General features: G+C 38.1%; 2 protein-coding genes across 2 annotated transcripts; both read right to left on the bottom strand.

The window, feature by feature from the left end:
- Window positions 1–5,163: 5,163 nt before the first annotated feature.
- Window positions 5,164–7,178, bottom strand: LOC147603507 (uncharacterized). The gene is made up of 2 exons (XM_086797000.1): window positions 7,102–7,178; window positions 5,164–5,730 (listed from the first exon to the last, which is right to left on the bottom strand). Exons 1-2 carry the CDS (start codon window positions 7,160–7,162, stop codon window positions 5,444–5,446), a joined length of 348 nt encoding a protein of 115 aa, XP_086653126.1. The 5' UTR covers window positions 7,163–7,178; the 3' UTR covers window positions 5,164–5,443.
- A 3,382-nt stretch (window positions 7,179–10,560) lies between these two features.
- LOC147603506 (uncharacterized) lies at window positions 10,561–12,273 on the bottom strand. The gene is made up of 3 exons (XM_086797001.1): window positions 12,120–12,273; window positions 11,902–12,028; window positions 10,561–10,811 (listed from the first exon to the last, which is right to left on the bottom strand). Exons 1-3 carry the CDS (start codon window positions 12,154–12,156, stop codon window positions 10,763–10,765), a joined length of 213 nt encoding a protein of 70 aa, XP_086653127.1. The 5' UTR covers window positions 12,157–12,273; the 3' UTR covers window positions 10,561–10,762.
- Window positions 12,274–13,820: the final 1,547 nt, after the last annotated feature.

The raw sequence follows: 13,820 nt of genomic DNA, 5'->3' as shown, positions 1-13,820 counted from the left end.
AAATAAATCCCTGGACCCAAGTAGTATTATTAGAAAAAATCATGGACCACCTAGGATTTTTAAAGTAGCATTAAAAAAATCCTAGACCCAAGTAGTATTATGAAAAAATATGGTGGTCCACCTAGGATTTTGAAAAGTAGTATTTTCAAAAGGTACTAAAAAAGGGTAGAGGAAATGAATAGTGAAAATCTAAACATTATTTTTGAACATTACGTAACTCTCTCTCTCTTCATGCACTCTCTGTGTACACTGCTATGGTCTTCTTCTTGCATGCCTTGTTTCTTCTTCACCGCCTTGCATACCTATTTCAGTAAGAGGCCTATTTCAATAAGGTAATCTAGCTTCCTAGAGTCATTTTGCAAGAAATTTTAACTCTCTTTTTTGCTTAATACTATTCATTTACAAGTAGTACAAGCTTCCAGAAATATATTGCTATTGGAGAGTATTAAATGTGCGTGAGGAGAGTGGGCCTTCGAAGCATGTGAGTAGAAGCTTGGATGAAGACATAGAAGATACTCAAGAGAATGCAAGTGAAGAAGGTGATGCTAGAGAGCATAATCCAGATGGTGATGATAGGAAAGGGTGCAGAAACAAGATGCTTAAGAGTATCTTAATTTCAAAATCAACTCTTCAAAGTTGGGAGGATCAATGTGAGAAGATTTGCAAAAAGTTGAGGGAGCGGCAGCCACCAAGGGATGATAAGTTTGAGATCATGATGACGAAAGATGTTGGTGACACACCTTTAATTCGAGTGTGGTGTCATGAATTTGGAAGTGCTTATGGTCGGAAGGGAACTATTGGTGGTAAACAATCACCTTACTCATGCTTGTCCAACTTTATGCGGTTTCACATTCTTGATAGCCAAGCACATCAAAAGAGATACCTAGCTAATCGTGGATCAAAGGTGGAAACACAATCTACACTAGGAGATAGTGGAAAGGAGTCGCAAGATGATTGCAAGGATGCACTAACAATTCTTGGAGCTATTGAGGAGATGAATAATTTTAATAATACTCATCATGAAGGTAAACTACTAAACAATTATATTCTTGATCATGTAAGTTATCTTCACTTACTCTTTTAGGTTGTCTTTTCAAAAAGTTTTTGCTTGCGTTATTTTCAACTTATTTGCTTACATAAGGGTTGATTTTTAGTTGTTTGCTCATGTAGGTGCTAATTTTTAGCTTGTGGAGGCAACTTTGAATGAATATAAAGGTAAAAGGCTTGTCAAAGTTGCATGCAAGCATGATGGAAAGTGGCTACCCTTGTGTCCTCAAGCTTCAGATTTGAAGATGCTTTTAGAACAACATATCCAAGGGAAAGCTTACATTACAGCATGTAGCAACGAATCAGTGGCTCATTCACCTCCAATCTTGACAGCAGGACTTCCAAGGCGGCCAAAAAAACATTTTGACAAAGATCCACATCAAATATCTTTGAGTGATTTCCTAACATCAACCGAATTGCCACAACAAGAGCATGTAGGAGCATCTTCCATTATTGCAAGTGATTCAAGCTTGCCTTCAATCATTGAATCTAAATTTTTTGTGTTGGGGATTATGGCAACGTACCATGCATGTAAAAGGGACTGATATTAATATAAAACCTTTCCTACATGATGTAAAGATGGGTCATGAGTGATATTGTGAGCCCTACACTAAAGCTACTTTATTTGATGGTACTAAGAAGTACGAGAGGTAGAAGGATGTTATAGACACATAAATTGTCTTCGGATTTCAAAAGTTGGAATGCCCTTTCATGGTTTAACCTGTGAATACTGTGATAGAATTATGGCTTGTGATGATTTTTGAATGAGGGTTTATAGAGAGTCTAGTGCCATTGAGAAGAGGGGAGGTAGGAATACAAGTAAAGGGAGACGTTTAGATTTTCTTAGTATCAACAAAGAGCTAAAAAATGCCACACTTAAGTCTAGAAAGGACTTAAAAGAGGCAAGGAGGAAGCTATGGTGGTTGAATGCCTATGAGGATTCGATCTTTGAAAGAAGCAAATTTTGAATGCATCAATAGAAAGGATGTGCGGCATTTTTGCAACAGAATTATCGAGGCTCATATGCAAGGCAAATTTCGGGGAAAATCAGCTTTATGGGATTTTTTCCAAAATGTTGCCAAAAATGCTTTGAGGCCCAAAAAGGGGCAAAGGTTTACGGAGTCCACAAAGACCATGTTTGAAGTCATTAAGCTATGTGGTGGGCCACGTTTGCATGACTTTTTTAGTGCAAATCTTGGAGGACCATCTATATCTACTACGAAGAGGCAAGCAAGAAAGGCAACTCACATTAAAGCAAGGGAGCATGGATATATTTTTGATGCGGTAGGCAAGATCTACATGGATGCCAAGATCAAACATGGTGTCACATCAAGGGTGCCAATCATCATCCTTGAAGATGAGACAACCATCAAGCGTCACATAAGGTAGATTTTCTTGAATCTATTGCTATGTTTCTTTTCTTTTAAAATCTAAAATTTATTATTCACGAGGGGTGCACACAACAAGGGAGACTTCCAAGTTCAGTGGCATCTTGCAGGTGAACTCAAGACACTCAAGTGCTTATTCGATTGTAGCAAGGGAGCTAACATAAGGTCACCCTGTCTTTATTGCATGGATTTCGTAAAAGAGCTAGACTCTAAGTGGTGGAGAAGACCACCAGACCAAAATTTGATTGATGAGAACTTTTGCCATGTATTTGAGATTCCTCTCATCAATGTACATATTTGTACCCTTCATGCGTTGTGCCATATCATTGAGAAATTGGTGTTTCTCTACATTGGAATTGCTTGGAAGATAAAGAATGTGCTAGAGAGAAAAGAAACCCTTTGCTCATTGGAAAAGGTGTTGTCTGAGATTGGACCACATGGAGGGAATGTTCGTATTTTGAAAGACACTAAGAAGTCAACCAATGAGAAGGATGTACCAAATGAAACCATCAATTGGAGGAGTTAAAGCAAGAAGATTTCTATAAGAACCCCTCCACACCGAGAAACACAAAAGTACCAAGACAGGAAAAGTATATAAATCAAACTGCATTAGAAGAATCAAGTACGAATAATGAAAAAATCTCCATAATGCAGTGAAAGATCAAGAGAGTGAATCAATGCATGCAAAGGCAGAGGTTTGGTGATCAATTGATGTTCTTTTCAGAATGTGTGCCAAAGTTAACTGGACACAACAAGATAAAAAGAGCTTTCAAGACAACTTGCAAACTTTCAAGTCATGAAGATAGCTTGGACAGATTCCAACATAACACACTACATGGTAAGGTTCATGATTATGTTCTTTTAGTTGACATGCATAACTGATTGTTGATGCACATCTGATTCTCCCTTTGTTGATATGCAACATATTCTCTACAACCATATGCCATTTTTTATCCAAAAATATAGAAACCCTAGTACTTGGAACACTCAAGGGGGATGGAAAAGTCACAATGGCACAAAATGCATATTTTAGGCATACACAACATGGTGGAGGAAGGAGATGCATGAAGTTTTCCAATGGTTCTACCACGGAATACTCCAACAACTACATAGGAAAGAAACCTTAAAGTTGTTTAAGATGCTTCAGACACTTAGAGATATAGAAAAGAGAAAACATAAAAGATCTAAAGCTTTTAAAAACTCAAGTGCTATCCAAGCACAAAACAAATGGACAGAAAAAAATATTATGTAAATCATCACTGGATTAATAGAATGTAATGATACAAGAAATTTTTTAATACAATCTCAGGCTTCTCTGCCCTGAGTAATTTATTGCTAACATGGTGTGCTGGTTGCTTGAATCTAAGTAGAAAATGTTTTCCATACTCATCTAACTCCTCAAGATTCACTATACCTAAAGATAAAGCATTAGCAGTGTATGTAAGAAAGTAAGCTCTCCTAGAAGCTCTTAAGCCAGGGTAGTATCCAAAAATATCTATTGCACTTACTTTCTCTCTCACAAGAATTATCTTATCGTATGTTTTGGGTATTATTGTACCGCCAAGAAAGCGAGAGAGTGTCTTGAACAAGAAATTTGCTAAGACACCCTGTTGGCTCATAGAATTATGCTAGATCAAAATCTTTACAATTGATAATCTCTTCAGGTAGTAAGATAATGTAGCATCTCTACCACGGTAGATCCGATTATGCCTGTGTAAAAATTGATCTAGCTCCTCCATATAAAGGTTTGCAAGAAATTTTAATACCACAGACATATGAGAGAGAGAGAGAGAGAGAGAGAGAGATTCCAGTACCTGAGTGCTTTCATCTACTACAAACGCGTTGTTGATCTAGAGATCTATTGAGCTCTCTTTTGCCAGCATCTTCTTGTCCACCAGCCTCGTGTAGAGTCCTCCAGCTTATCAAAATTGTGATCCTCCTGAAACTTTTTGAAAGACTGATCATCCGGGACTAATCCATATCCCTATATTGGCTTGCCTTATTGAAACAATTCCTTAGACAGTATTTGCCATCAAAATTCAACTCGAGGCCCTCTTTGTCACTAAAGTCCTCTGAAACAAATCACTCCTCTCCATCATAAAAACTGGCTATGGCAGATAAAGTGTAGTCTTCACGTATCCTAAATGTATTCTCTGTATGTCACTCAAAAGGAGATACACCTTCCCACCAATTTTTGAACCCCGGGAGTATAGGCAAGATCAGTTGGTTATCTTCAACATTGAACTCCTGTAGATTATCTGGCATCTTCAAACCTTGACTCCTGAGAACTTCTATGGCTTTGTCATTAGGCCGGTTGGTCTCATCTGTAGGCATATCCTCATCAACAGTCTCCTTGTAGAACACATCTTTCCCTAATGAAGGGAGAATAGTGTATAGACAGTGAAGGAAGCATAGGAATCCGATCAATTCCTCCAGTAGCCTACAATGCCTGGGGTGTACGGAGCATGTCACTTTGTGGTCAGAAGGGAATTGCAGATACCTTTTTTGGAGAAGATTCAAGTACTTGGAACTTGGAGAGCAATCCATTAAATGTACATAAGCTCTCTCACAAATAGGGACTCCCATAACTGAGAGAAGCTTCAAAATCAGACCTCTCCTTTGATAGAAAATCTGCATGCTGCTCCAAAATTAAAGAAATGTCATTGAAAATATCAGCCAATATATGATACTGCTCACTAGCCCCAGAAGCGTAGACAAAATTAAACAATTTTTCATCAAATGGTAGTGAATTGATCTTTCAAAATCCCTGTTTTACAACCTCTTGTTCCTTACGAGTTCCTATAGAGGAATCAACATCCCTTTTTACTGACTTCCTTGCCATGACAGGAATCAAGGACAAGTTTGGCATATCCTTATTAGCTTCTACCACACAGAATCTAAGTTGTCGGCACTACTGTCATAATCCCTGCTGGCCTTAATTTGTTCCTCGAAATCGGGATCCTCTACTTTAAAGGCACACATCTTTGGAACAACATTGGAAGACTAGCTTAATTCAGCAGACTCACTATAAAAGTACAAAGACCTGCAGAACTCTTGACATGTCTGTAATCAAATACGAAAGACATTGTTGCAATTGGTTGAGCAGATTCAGGTGCTTCACTCTGCACTATAAGAGGAGTGTCACTTGAAGAAACAACTGAACCTAATGAAAAATCAATCAACCTCTTCTTCGAAATCTTTGATTCCCTTGGCTGCTTATCCAGTACATCTTTCCATCCTCTAAAGATATACTCTGCATCCATTTCAGAAGACTTTCTTTTAAATCCCCTTGACCCTGCATTATAAGAAAATGATATATGATTAATTTATAAAAATAGATTACAAAATAGCTATATGTCAATCTACGTGTGTGCATGTGTGTGTGTGTGTGTGTGTGTGTGTGTATGTGTGTGTGTGTGTGTGTGTGTGTGAGAGAGAGAGAGAGAGAGAGAGAGAGAGAGAGAGAGAATACAAGTAGCCATTTGACGCGAAGATACAAAAATAAGAGCTTTGAAATCAGAATATCGCGTCTTTTGACTATCAAAAGCAAATTTGAATATAGTTTACGTGCACATGCAAAATATCGTAGATGTGTATCTATGCATATGTACAAATTTACAACTACATAGATATACCAATATACAGACACACACATAGAAAAATATATCTACACATATAAAAACATATAGACATGCACACACACACACACACTTATATATATATATAGACATATATATATATATATACATACATACATATATACATATATATGTATGTATATATATATATATATACATATATATGTATGTATATATATACATACATGCATACATACATACATATGTATGTATGTATGTATGTATGTATGTATGTATATATATATATATATATACATACATACATACATACATATATATGTATGTATGTATGCATGTATATATATACATACATACATACATATGTATGTATGTATGCATGTATGTATATATATACATACATATATATGTATATATACATGCATACATACATACATATATATGTATGTATGTATGCATGTATATATATACATGCATACATACATACATATGTATGTATGTATGTATGTATGTATACATACATACATACATACATACATACATATGTATGTATGTATGCATGTATATATATACATGCATACATACATACATATATATGTATGTATGTATGTATGTATATATATATATGTATATATATATATATATGTACAAACACATACACACACACATATATATATACACACAGAGATATATATATATATGTATATGTATATATATATATATATATATATACATATATATATTTACAGTATATACTTAAGGATATCTATATATGTATGTGTGTGTGTGTGTGTGTGTGTGTATGTGTGTGTGTATTTGTGTATGTAGCCATTTGACGCGGAAACGAAAAAGTAAGGGATTTCAAAACAAAATATCGCGTCTTTTGGCTATCGAAACCGAATTTGTTTTGGGAAGCAAAAAGACGAGGTATTTCGTCTTGAAATATCAAGGATTAGCCTATTCATCTCATATGGCTACTGCATGCAGGGATTCCTTGAGATCTAAAAGCATCTAAAGATTTTAAAATAATTTCTTTAAAGAAGGTACGTGAAAAAGTATAATACACCTACTTGCTCTGGAATATATATTTTGATTGATGTCTGTATCCGTTTTGTCGCGCTTTTCCTCCATTCTAACAGTCGAAATAACTGTACTCAAAGTGTAGTTTAAGTCATTGTTTCTCTCAAAAGCAAGTGACAGCTAGATTCTCGCAACTGGGGTGTAGAAACTTTAACTGTGTCAACCTTAGAGAAATTTAGGGCAAAAAACTTGCCAGTTTTGTGAGTTTGTGTGAGAATAGTTTATTGGGCCACCGTGCTATTTAAGTCTAAACATGGTATTTAAATGTGACCGTATGACATCCAATCGCAGCGTGACACGTGGAGTGCTTCGATATTTGTATCAAATGGTTAATCTACATGCAATGAATAAAACAATGACACGTGGCAAAAAGTACTCTCTACAAGTGTCACATTTAAAGCGCACTTTCCCATAATTTCATGTCATTTTATTTCCTACAATCTGTGAATGCGTGTTTGGTTTTTTGTCTCAAAAGCTGACTTAAGCTGATTTTGTGTACTTTACATGCCTCATGACCAACGCTCCAGCTCAGCCTCCAATGCTCTAGCTCACGAACGCTGCTCTAGCTGCCTCACAACAATGCCCCATCTGCCTCACGACCAATGCTTCAGCTCAATGAAATCTCTTACCACAGGTACCTATTCCAGATCACATTACCATCACAAAAACAGCATTAAATGAATCCATCCTATGTAAGCCTCAGAAAATGGTTACTGTAGGACTGCATCTTGGGTGGTAGAGGCTCCCCATGGGTAATCCATGCACCTGTTTTCTATCTACATGTATGAGCGTGGTGTAGGGGGAGTCTGGGTCATATTGAAATAGAGGTAGCCATATGATGATAGAAGCATACCAAGATGGATGCACCCCTCTCTTCTCTATTGCCTGAGAAGATTATAGTGCCAGCTATGGTAATCGTAATGAATCCATGGCTAGTATCCTCTATATGTATGTGGTGACAATCGAGAATAAGGCCTTTACCACCGTAGGTGCTATAGAAAACTCTACTCGAATAACAAGGTGAGAGACAGATGGTTCTGGATAGCATCAAAATCTATGGACGCTCTATGCACAACCAATCTACCTTGTTGCTACCCTGCTGATAAGCCTGATGCCCAGAATGGGGATGCATACATTATCACCAGAGTCACTAGTGTGTCAAAAGATAGCCCTTTGTCTTGGGCTTCCCAAAGTGTGTCTGACATTGCCTCTCTAGGAGTGCCTCTCTAGGAGGGAAAGTGCAGTGTATCCCCTTGTCAATCTATCCTGTGATGCAGAGCTCGTGAAAGTGACCTCCAAGTAGACATATGAGTTTGCTACCTCCACCTGAATGCACATGAAGGTGATCTCTATATGTTTGCTCACACTAGGGGAACTATAGAAGACCATAACCTTGGTCTTCTCAAGGTTCATTGACAAGCCCCTCTCGACTGCCCATGTAGTTGATCTCTATATGTTTCCTCATACTAGGAAAAATATAGAAGACTATGACCTTGTAGGTTGACTGACCATGTAGGTTAATTGACAAGCCCCTCTATGCTGAGCATGCAGGTTAATTGACAAGCCCCTCTATGCTGAGCATGCAGGTTAATTGACAAACCCCTCTAATTGCCCATGTAGGGAAGTATAGAAGACCATGACCAGTTAACCTTGTAGGTTAACTAACCATGTAGGTTAAATGTCCATGTAGGTGATCTCTATATGTTTCCTCACACTAGGGGAAGTATAGAAGTCCATGACCTTGGTCTTCCCAAGGTTAACTAAAATAGAAGTCTTATAGTGCTTCTATCATCCCTTTTGTGAGTTTATAATAAGCACTATATCATTAACATATAAGAGGATAAACACTCGATAAACACAAGTTTGCCCAATAGGGATGCCCCTCCACCTCTTGCTATGTGAATAAAGTCTGAGGGTTATCATGCAACCCTATTTCACCCCAGTACTATTAGATATCTCCTCTGAGAGTCCTTTTTGCATCTCAATCTCCTAATCAATGAATCATATAAAGCAATAATGTCCCAAATCATGTCTGATGGAACCTTACGGATCTATAGGTGTTGTAGTAGGCGATCACGTGGCACCACATCAAAGGCTTTATAGAAATCCATAAAGCAATATTACAGGCATCGATAGCCATCAGCCTAGGCCTGCAACAAGGCTCATGAGTGTGAAGATGTGATCTAAGGTGGAGAAGGTCTGCCTGCACCCTGCCTGGCATCGTGTTCTATGCCCCCCCTCTCTCTCTCCCTCTCCCAATGAGCTGAGCTTTGTCCTTAGCACATAGATCCATATAGCTTGGACAAGGTATGGCTGAGGTATGGCCGATCATGATGGTCTTGTAGTTGTTGGGCTCCATAGTGTCCCCAACTTTGTGTATGGGTGAGATGATGAGTGATGATCAAAGCCTTCCCCACCAGTGCCCTATTAAACATGTAAGTCAAGAGGGGTGCAAGGGTGTCGGGTTGCATGTGATAGGTGCTCCGATCTAATCCCCTCATGATTTTGGGAGCGATCGTTTTGGAGTTTCTGGATGGCCTTTTCCACCATGGTTGATGTGAAGAAAGTAAATGTAGTGGGGTGCAAGGGTGCCGGGTTGCATGTGATAGGTGCTCCGATCTAATCCCCTCATAATTTTGGGAGTGATCGTTTTGGAGTTTCTGGATGGCCTTTTCCACCATGGTTGATGTGAAGAAAGTGGATGTAGTGGGGTGAGGTTCGGGTGGGTGTGGGAGTGGAGGGCTGATTTTGGGAATATGGTAAAGTGAGTGTGCAATATGTGAGGACCTATAATGAGTGTGGATGGCGTCATTCCCTCAACCCATGCTAGGTCTCCTTAGAATTGCTACTCAAGATGAGTTGGTATATCTCCTAGTATTGTTTTATCACATATGCTCATTTCTTGCAGGGGCGAGAGTGAGAGAATAGTTAATCCTTTGAGCATCACGCTTGAGGATTTAACCAATCCCTACCTCTCACTTGAGATGAGCACGTGTGCTGCGCACTTGAGAGAGAGAGAGAGAGAGAGAGAGAGAGAGAGAGAGAGAGAGAGAGAGAGAGAGAGAGGACCACATGTAGTAAACAAATGAAAGTGGGTTCAAGACAAGTGGCACAAGCCATTTTTTATTAAGGACTTCTAATAAATAAGTGCTTTATCTTTTGATTATTAAGGAAAATTTAGTGCTTGGGAAAATTCAAAAGTTAAACTTATAAGCAACATGGATGCCTTTCTTTTTTCTCTTTAAAAAGAAACAAAAAAAGATACAACAAGTTTGTTTTTTTTTAACAAAAAAAGAGAGTAGCTTCATTTATAAACCATAAAATGGACATAAAACATTGTCATTTTTACTTACAACAACAAGAACTACATCTTCCATAGCATTTTAGTCATTGTTTGGCTTTAAACTTCATAGAATTTCAAAAATAACACATGCAAGTTGAAGTTTAAATTTGTTAATATGTTGAGAGAATTAACTTTTGTAAATACTTAATGTCACTCGCCAGATATTACAAAAAACCCAAATGATGTGCGATTCTAAAATGATATGTAGAAGTACATGTGTGATAGATATATGGTTATTTGGTATGCTCACAAGTCCTCCTTTTTATCAATACTCAACTCTCAGAATGATTTTTAACTAACAATGGTAGTTAGCCGCAACACTCCTCCAACACGCAGCAGCAGCAAAGTGCCGCTAAGCTGCATGCAAAATACATCAATGCAAAGTTTTTAAAAAAAAAGCATCCAACAAATTGAAAGGAGAGTAAAAGAGAGACTAATAATCTAATAAAATGTATGCGTCCATGCTTAATATTGAAACATATGCTTAGGTAAGCTCGAAATTGTGAATGTGTGCACGCTCCTAAGAGTGTAATACAAACTAAAACTCCAAATAGGTGCATGCATCTATGCTTGTTAGGTAAATGCATGCACTCACTAAGAGTAAGTGTATTATGTGTGTGCATGTATGTATGTATGCCAAATGTAGAGGTTACTTACTTTATCAAAGATTTAGAATTCTAGTACTAACTGGAATTATAATATAGTTGTAACGTGGTTAAGTAGAAAGAGGTTTGGTGTATCTCTTAGCAAAAAGCAATTGTCATAACACATGGTCTCATAGGATCTCTATGTGGTCAAGGGTCAAAATTGGCAAATATTTGGAAGCAAAAGTCACCATAAAGAAGGAGAGAGAAGGGGGAGAGGGGTCAAAATTGGCAAATATTTAGAAGCAAAAGTCACCATAAGAAGGAGAGAGAAGGGGGGGAGGGTGTGAGTGTCTAAAGATTACCCTTTCTTTTGAAGAGTAATCTTTTTATATCCGTGTTTCTAAAGATAAAACCCAAGGTTCTAGCATTGGTCCACAGGTGGAGAGAGAGAGAGAGGTATTAACGACGGTAGAATGCAACACGAGGGCATATACGACCAATGGTGGGACTTGAACTCGGGTGGATGATGGTTCTCGCACTAGCCAATCTGCCCCACTTGTGGGTGACAGAAAGGTAGTGGGAGAGAGAGAACGGACGAATGAAGTGTGTGTTGGCGAGAGAGAGAACGTGCGTGTAGGGTTAGAGAGAGGGAGCGAGAGTGAACGTGCGTGCCTGTGGGGTGGGGGGAGAGAGAGAGAGTGAGAAGGTGCGTGTGGGGGTGAGAGGGGGAGAGAGTGAACGTGCGTGTCAGTGGGGTGGTGTGTCAGAGAGAGAGAGAGAGAGAGAGAACGTGCGTGCTTCTGGGGAGGTACGTGTGTGTATATGTGTGTGTGTGTGTGTGAGAGAGAGAGAGAGCGAACCAGCCTTCTAGGCAGCCCTTGTCTCGGCCGTCTCTTGTCTGAGGGCGATCCTTGCGACTAAACCTCCATTTCTTAGTAGTAGCGGCTTTGAGAGGAAGTGGCGGATCCTGCAGAGGGATGGGGTATCCTGCCACCACAACAACCGAAGCCAAAATCACACACACTAAAATTAATGAACCCAGAATCACAATACACCATATCTCATCAGATTTTGCAACCTGGAGGAGGGTATCCAAGCGTTTGCTGCTCAGCCATCTCTTCTCTTATCACAACAAGAAGCTCGGCGCAACTCCACTGAAGAGAGATGTGGAGACACCATGCTCAATACTCCCTCTTTTATATCAACTTGCTCTAGTGGTGACACTCTCAGTGGCGTGCATTATCTCGCATCCTCCTTTTTCCTTTTGCTTTTTTGACAAGCATATAACACTGTATAAAAGTTGACGCCACTAATGGCTTTATGCCCTAGTTTCAAAAGCATGAAGCACCCAAATAGTTATTTGTCTATTTGTTAGCTCAAATGCCCATATCTTGTCTCCAAATGACCCTTGGTGATGCCGCTTCAATAATTCACACAAGAGAACAATTATAAAAAGGTCCACAAGAAGGGACATTTTTGTTTCACATAGGGTCTTAAGTCTATCCTCTTGGCGTATGGAATTTCACTGTACTTCTACACACACAAACACATATGGGTACATCGAAGGTCCGCATGGGGCATTTTCTTTTCCAGATAGGGACCTAAGTCTAGCCTATGGGCGCAGGAAATTTTACCCTACTTTTATGCACACGAACACACCTCCGTACCACGAGATTTAACGTTTTCAATGTCCATATGGGACATTGAAAGCACTGAATATAGAAACAACCATTGAGATTTGAGAGAAATTTATTATTTTCCATACACAAATTTGTCTATAAGACTGGTTGATTTTAGTGTGAATTGTCAAGTTATGACACTTTTTAAAACTTGTTTTCATGTCTTTACCAATATAATGCTAGATACGCATCATGCTCATAGAAGGGTAGATTTATGATTACAAAATAAAGAAAGTTATGATTACATTAAGGTATACAAGTCTTCTTTAATGCAAACATAATGTCTTGTGATGCATTAAACCATTTGTTCTATGTGATTTACCACAATAGACTAAATAAAGGTAAGTATACATGTGTGTGTGTAACAACATGGAAGCTTGCTATTTTCACATTTGTCTAGCTTTTGAAATAAGGTAATACTATTTTTTCTAAAAAGCTAATTCTTTATATTAGCATTTCTCTTCTTTTTCCATGTCTATCAAGCACAAAGGTTATACCAAAGGTAGGCTAAAGTTATACACCAAAGGTACTTTAGTTGGTGACTCAAAAGGGCCTCGATTAGCCTTCCATGTGGAAATCATTTCATCTATGTTGATTTTTATGGTCCTACTAAGAGCTAAACTATGGGGAGAGGTATACAAAAGAGTACTTATGGTATATGTACCAAAATCACCTTAGACTGGGTTTTTTGTGCCATTTTTCTAAAGAAAATTATATATTTTTTAATCTAATAGTAATTTTTTGGTGTGCTTTTACCTTTGTTCAAGTTCATGTAAAGCACTTGAATAAGGTTCAAGGTTATAAAATAAAAAATAAAAAATGCATACTTATTTCTTCAAGCCTCCACATGTTACTAGTGTTAATGTATGCGCATCATCATGACAAAAGTGGCTTGACTTAGATATTAAGTTTTCCATCAATTAAGGTTCTTAGTTTATTCTCTTTTTAGAGGGGGTAGGCCTACACTATATACCCATGTCCATAATAAAAAGTGGTTCAACTTAGAAATTTTATAAACTAGTAAATTAATTAAGGTTCTTTGTTTGATTCTCTTTTTTGAGTGAGTCCCACACTATGTGTAGGACTTAACAACAAATGTT

The sequence above is a fragment of the Cibotium barometz genome, chromosome 64 (genome assembly GCF_041138505.1).
Source record: "Cibotium barometz isolate CiBa-2024 chromosome 64, ASM4113850v1, whole genome shotgun sequence".
NCBI classification, from domain to species: domain Eukaryota; kingdom Viridiplantae; phylum Streptophyta; class Polypodiopsida; order Cyatheales; family Cibotiaceae; genus Cibotium; species Cibotium barometz.
Note: the sequence above shows the minus strand (reverse complement) of the source record. Positions and strands in the feature narration are given on the sequence as shown.

Coding starts and splice junctions, on each gene's coding strand:
- LOC147603507 (XM_086797000.1), bottom strand. CDS start 7,162: ATGGAGGAAAAGCGCGACAAAACGGATACAGACATCAATCAAAATATA. Junction 5,731..7,101: donor AAATATATATTCCAGAGCAA/GTAGGTGTATTA, acceptor CTTATAATGCAG/GGTCAAGGGGATTTAAAAGA.
- LOC147603506 (XM_086797001.1), bottom strand. CDS start 12,156: ATGGCTGAGCAGCAAACGCTTGGATACCCTCCTCCAG. Junction 12,029..12,119: donor GCTTGGATACCCTCCTCCAG/GTTGCAAAATCT, acceptor TTGTGGTGGCAG/GATACCCCATCCCTCTGCAG. Junction 10,812..11,901: donor AAGGGCTGCCTAGAAGGCTG/GTTCGCTCTCTC, acceptor TTTTGCATGCAG/CTTAGCGGCACTTTGCTGCT.